At 46.0% G+C, this 6,000-nt stretch overlaps 1 protein-coding gene across 3 annotated transcripts in view; it reads left to right on the top strand.

Moving 5' to 3' along the window:
• Positions 1-6,000, top strand: part of AKNA (AT-hook transcription factor) — a 47,708-nt gene that overhangs the window by 19,837 nt on the left and 21,871 nt on the right. For all 3 annotated transcript variants that reach the window (XM_029202386.1, XM_029202385.1, XM_029202384.1), the window contains exons 5-7: positions 1,071-1,227; positions 1,902-2,056; positions 4,956-5,015. In XM_029202386.1, the coding sequence (XP_029058219.1) occupies positions 1,071-1,227; positions 1,902-2,056; positions 4,956-5,015 (372 nt within the window). The remainder of the gene's footprint in view (positions 1-1,070; positions 1,228-1,901; positions 2,057-4,955; positions 5,016-6,000) is intronic.

The following is a 6,000-nucleotide window of genomic DNA, read 5'->3' as shown; positions in this document are numbered from 1 at the left end:
TGGTGATGGTAATAGTTATAATATGGAGAATGATGAATGTGGGGGTGGTGGCTGCTATTTAATGAGCCCTCACTTTGTGCAGACAGGTGAGTTCAGTCAGCTGCTCTAGCACTCAGAGGAGGGTGGTGGTAGAGCCTCAGTGTGAACCCAGGCACTGCAGAGCTCACGCGCTAAGCCAGAGATCAGCAAACTTTCTCTGTAGAGGGCCAGATAGTGAATATTTTCAGCTTTGTGGGCCATCTATTCTCCATGGTAACAACTCATCTCGGCTGTTACAGGATGAAAGCAACCACAGACGATACAAAAGCAAGCGAGCGCGGCTGTGTTCACTAAAACCTTGTTCACTCAAACAGACCATAGTTGCCAACCCCTGCTTTAAACTGCTTGGGTCTTTAACTTCAGAAGGTCTTCCTTGGCCATCTCCCTGACTCTACTTCTCTCCCAAACACTAGACTACTTACCATATGAAATCCATCCTCAAATGTTGGAGATGTGCTACAACTGAGAGATAATTCCTTTACTTGTTGATTGACTCATTCACTCAAACAGTCATTAATTGCAGTTATTATCAATGTAATGATAATTATTGGAAATATTTTTATTAATAACAGATATTAATTATATTACTGTAATATAATTATACTTGTTCTGTGTTAAATATTAGATTGATTACAATATTATTATGGTATATTATAACAAATATTATTAATAAAATCATTAATATGGAAAACCATAGACTTTGGGGTCAAAGCAGAGTTATAATCCCAGCCCAAGGATTTTTCAGCTGGAGATTTTGAGTAAGTGACTCAACCTCTCTGAGTCTCAGTTCCCTCTTCTGTAAGATAGGCATATGGTCCCTCCCTCTCAGGACTGCCATAAAGAGAGAATGAAAGGATATATAAGCCCTTGGCCCAGTGTTTGGCCCCCACCCAAGGGTTCCACTAAAAGGTATTATTTATTATACAAAGGCATGTTTGTTGAGCGCCTGAATGATGGCATGAATGAAGGTGAGGCCTTTTGGGTGGGTTGGCCCCAACCCTTGGCTCCGCTGTGCCTCTCCTCCCTTAAAGGTGAACCTGTACTTGGACCCGCCCCAGCCCAGCCACAGCATCCACACGGGGACGATGCCCCAGGGGACCAAGGTCTTGTCCTTCACCATCCCACAGCCCCACTCTGTAGAGCGGTGGCCAGGCCCCGCCAAGGGCCTGCAGACCTCTGAGGCTTCAGGTGAGTCTGGGAGAGGAGATGTGGCTGAAGGGCTCCTCTGTTGTAACCCTGCTCTAGGGACACTTGGTTCACCCTGGGGTGGCACTGGCTTCAGGCCAGGGGAGGGAGGGAGGTGAGGCCCCTCTCTGGGCCCTGTGACTTGAAGAGGTCAAATGGAGATGTAGAAAGTGTCTGCTTTGAGCCAGAGCAGCCTGGGCGAAGCCCTAGCTCTGCCACCTAGCAGCTGTGTGATCTCGGACGAGTTGTATGACAAAGAGCATCGTCACTGTAGAGCCCTCACCCGGTGAGGTCCCCACTGGTGTTACCCCACTGACAGTCAAGGAGACCGAGGCTCAGAGAGGTGAGGACATGTAAAAGGTCACACTGCTATGGGGGAGGGTCAGCATTTGAACCCACATCTTTCCGAGTTGGAGCCCACACTATTGACTGGAAACTCAGAGGCCTGGCTTGGCTCTAGCTGTGTCATCCGGGGCTGATCCACACCTTGTTCTCTCCTATAAATGGGGACAACACTGCCCAGGCCCCTCCCTCAGGTCGATGTGAAGATGGCACGATCGTGAGATGGCTGAGCTTTCATTCGAGGATGGAGGTGGTGGATTTGAGGTTCAGCAACTGTCTCTCAGCCCCAGGAAGGACTGTTCTTGGCCCCAGCATTTAGTGGTTGTATATTCCAGGGTGGCCATCAGCTGAAGGAGACCTGAACCCCTCCTCACCCCCCAGCACACCCGCCCTAGGGTGGCTTCCGGACGACCCGGGCATCACCCAGGACCAGCCCTCAGCGGAGCAGGCCCAGGAGCTGACTTCTCGGGCCAGTCAGTTCCTGGCCAAGGTGAGTGGAGCCCCAGCTTTGCCCACGAGAGATGGAACTCACCTGGAGAAAGCAGAGCCTCTGCCCGCTTGGATGAGGGGCTGTCTACGAGGCTCGCTCATTATTCCCCTGCTGGAGTTAACTTGGAAACAGAGCCTCCCTGACCCTGGTTTTAGAGACCTCCTGGCTCCAGCCTCCTCCTTGTCACCCAGTGCTAGATTTAACTCCCTTTTTGGCATTGTGTCTCATCAAACCCTCTCTAATTGTGCTTGAAACTATCTCCGGTTTCACTTCTGGGGGAGACTCCCTGCTTTTTCAGGATTCTGGAAGGGTTACGGAACCTCTACTCTACCTTCTCCTCTTTAGGATAGATCACCTCACTTCCTTAGTTCCTTTCGTTATGGAAATCAATCCTCAGTCACTTCTCAAGGGGCCTTTATATTTTCATCCAAATAACTATGAATTGTTTGCAGGTCTGTTTATAACTATACACTTGGCCTTATTCCAAAAGTACTTTAAAGCAGCTTAGAAAATACATGCATTGTAACCACATACTGAAAACGGAAGTGAGGAAACTGGGGCAAAGGGGAAGTAAGGATAGAAAAAAAAATAAAAGGAACTTAGGGAGAAGTGAATAAACAAAATGCTCTGCTGGACCCTGAATGCTTTATCAGATTCACATTTGGTTTTGAGCTTCCTAGTTGTCAATGCAGAAAGGGAAATGCAATACATACATCACCATGTCCATAAAACAAATTCTTTCAAAGAAACACCACCATTCTTTCTTCCCTTCCTTCCTTCCTTTCCTTCTTTCTTGTTTGTAACATCTTTATTGAGATATAATTCACATAACATACAATTCAGTCATTTAAAGTTAATGCTTCAGTGGCTTTTAGTGTATTCACAGTTGTGCAGCCATCAACACCATCAAGTTTAGAACATTTTCATCGCCCACTAAGAAACTGCCTATGCATTAAGCAGTCACCCCCCATTCCCCTTCCCCCCAGGCCCTGGCAGCTGCTCATCTACTTTCTGTCTCTTTGGGTTTACCTATTTTGGACATTTCCTATAAATGGATTCATGTAGCATTTGTCCTTTTGTGTCTGGCTTCTTTCACTTAGCATAATGTTTTCAAGGCTCATCCATGTTGTAGCAGCATGAACTTTATTCCTTTTTATCACCGCCATTCTGGGTCCTGTAACTGGAGAGATGTTTCTCCTGTGTGCTCTAAAGTAAAGCAAAGCCAAGGTCACCACATTGAGCAAAATCTGGGGCACCAGCTGACCCCTAATGATCCAGGCTGCCCTGTCCATACAGGAGCCACTGGTCAGGTGGCTAGTGAGTACTTGATATGTGGCCACTCCAAATTGAGACGTTCTGTAAGTGTAAAACACATACTGGCTTTCAAAGACTTTGTGCAACAAAAAGAATATAAAATTTTCAATGTATTTTTTTACATTGATTACATGTCAAGATAATATTTTAGGTTTATAAAATATATTATTAAAATTAATTCACTTGTGTCTTTTCACATTTTTAGTATGGCTCCTGGAAAGTTTTAAATTACATATGCAGCTTGCATTACATTTCTATTTTATATTATATAAATTATATAATGTAATTATATTAGGTAAATTTCTATGTTATATTTTGGCACTGATCTAGAGCTTTCCTAGAAATGCTAAAAATCTCCAAATTGTCTTTGCCATTTTTTTCTAATTAAAAAATTTTTGTAACAGTAATAGATACCCATGGTAAAGACCCTCACACAGGACAAAGAATATATTCAGTGAAATCTTTTCTTCCCCTCTTGCCCTTCTGCTTCATGCAAAATATTTAATGCACACACATGCATTTATAGAAATGGTCACATGAGTATGTACACTATAATGTACCTTGACTTTTTTTTTTTAATTTATTTTCAAATGTGGTGTCAGGGAGAATGTCCTGACTCAAATTTTGCAGTAATTGAATATAAACTTAATAACTTTGCTTGCAAATTTTTTTTTTTTGCGGTACGCGGACCTCTTACTGTTGTGGCCTCTCCCGTTGCGGAGCACAGGCTCCGGACGCGCAGGCTCAGTGGCCATGGCTCACGGGCCTAGCCGCTCGTGGCATGTGGGATCTTCCCGGACTGGGGCACGAACCCGCGTCCCCTGCATCGGCAGGCGGACTCTCAACCACTGCGCCACCAGGGAAGCCCTACCTTGACTTTTTTAATGTCCCAAATATGAATATTTCTGGGTAGCCAATAAATTCACTTTGTTCAAAGTTCAGAGGATACATATAGTAGAAAACCTTCCTCCCGTCTTTGTACCTGCCCACCACCCAGTTCTCCTCCCTAGAAGCAATTAATATTTTAGTCTCTTGCATCCTTCTAGAGATAGTTTATAATATACCTTCTAGAGATAGTTTATAATACATAAGCAACTGTGTTTGTATTTTTCCTTCTTTGTTCTCTCCGTATCTTATACAGATGGTAGCCTACCATAAGCACTGTCCTGTACCTTGATTTGATGCTGAAAAGTAGGTCTTGGAGGCATTTACACATGAGAATACACACATGTGCCCTCATCTTCTGGATGGCTGCATACCGTTCCACAGATAGGCATTCAGACTGTTTCCTGTTGCCCCATGCCCACCACGCTGCTGTAGGTTTCATGCACAGGAGTAAGTGCGCTTTGCTGTCAATAAATTCCTGGAGGTTCCACTTTGATTTTTCCCAAGGCTGCCATGGCCCAGGCCAGTGGTGAAGCTTTTCTGGCACCCGCCTCTCCGTGCTTGTCAGAAAACCCACATCCCAAGGCAGGGCCCAGCTCTCCGCACCAAAGTGTAACCGTGGCTAAGTGTGGGAGTCTGTAGGACTTACCTTCTGAGTCTGGATTAATGGAGCGTGTTTCCTTCCCTTTCCAATTCCCAGATGGAGTCCTTTGTAGAACTGCTGCAAGCAGGACAGCTGACACCCCAGGACCAACTCAAGGTACTGCCCACTTCAAGAGATGCCCTTGGAGCTGCCAAGACAGCTGCTCTGTCTCCCATGGCACAGGCTCTGAAGCCTCGTTTGCTGTAAGACAGACCAGAGAATCCCAGACGTCGTGTCTCCTTTTAGAACAAACAGCCCCTGATTAGCTTTCCATGATAATGATCGTTATATCACAATAGTCACCATTTATTAAGCCAAGATGCTGGTGTGCCAGGCACTGTGGTAAGCCCTTGATGTACATTATTTCATTTTATCACCATAAAAACCCGGCAAGGCAGTCACAGTCATCACCCCCGTTTAACTGGGATGAGCTGAAGCCCAGAGAGGCAGCTGGAAGGCCACGCAGCCAGTAGACGGCACAGCCCAGACCCAGGTCTGTCTGATTCCCAAGTCCAGGGTTTTAATCGTTGCCCTGCACAGCTTCCCACGGATTATATTGCCTGTCGGCAACCAGGAAAAGGCCTTTTCTTTTTATAATTTTCCTTATTATAAAAGTAACTGCTAAAATGAAAACTGGGGGGAAAAGGGAAAGAAACCCCTAATCTAACCATTATTGGCTTACTTCCTTCTGGGCTCTCGTATTTCTAGATAACTGTGGTCATATATAAAATTTAGATTTCTTATACATCAGCCAGGGTCCCAAGAAGACGGAGCTCTCAGAGCTGCGGGTGTAGGGATCAGTGAAGGGACTGTTAGCTGGGGTGTGGGCAGCAGCCTCAGGGAGCCCGACCAGGGACAGGGAAGCCGGGGGACTAGAGCCTGCCAGGAGCAGTTCCCTCCCAGGTCTCTTTCCTCCCGCCCTGTGACCTCTAATAGATGCCTCCCCTAGACAGGCCCCAGGGGAAACCAGCTGATGCTCCAGGCTCCGAGCGGGGTGGGGAGAGGAGCTGAGGGAGGGTGAGTAGGGCAAATGCAACGCACTTGGTTTGATAGTTTTTACTGTTAATATTGTGTTACCAAGCATTATGTCACCATATAGATG

Source organism: Monodon monoceros, unplaced genomic scaffold (assembly GCF_005190385.1).
Source record: "Monodon monoceros isolate NGI ecotype Baffin Bay Population unplaced genomic scaffold, NGI_Narwhal_1 Super_Scaffold_5, whole genome shotgun sequence".
Classification (NCBI taxonomy): domain Eukaryota; kingdom Metazoa; phylum Chordata; class Mammalia; order Artiodactyla; family Monodontidae; genus Monodon; species Monodon monoceros.
The sequence above is the reverse complement of the archived record's forward strand: the minus strand, read 5'-3'. Positions and strand labels throughout refer to the sequence as shown.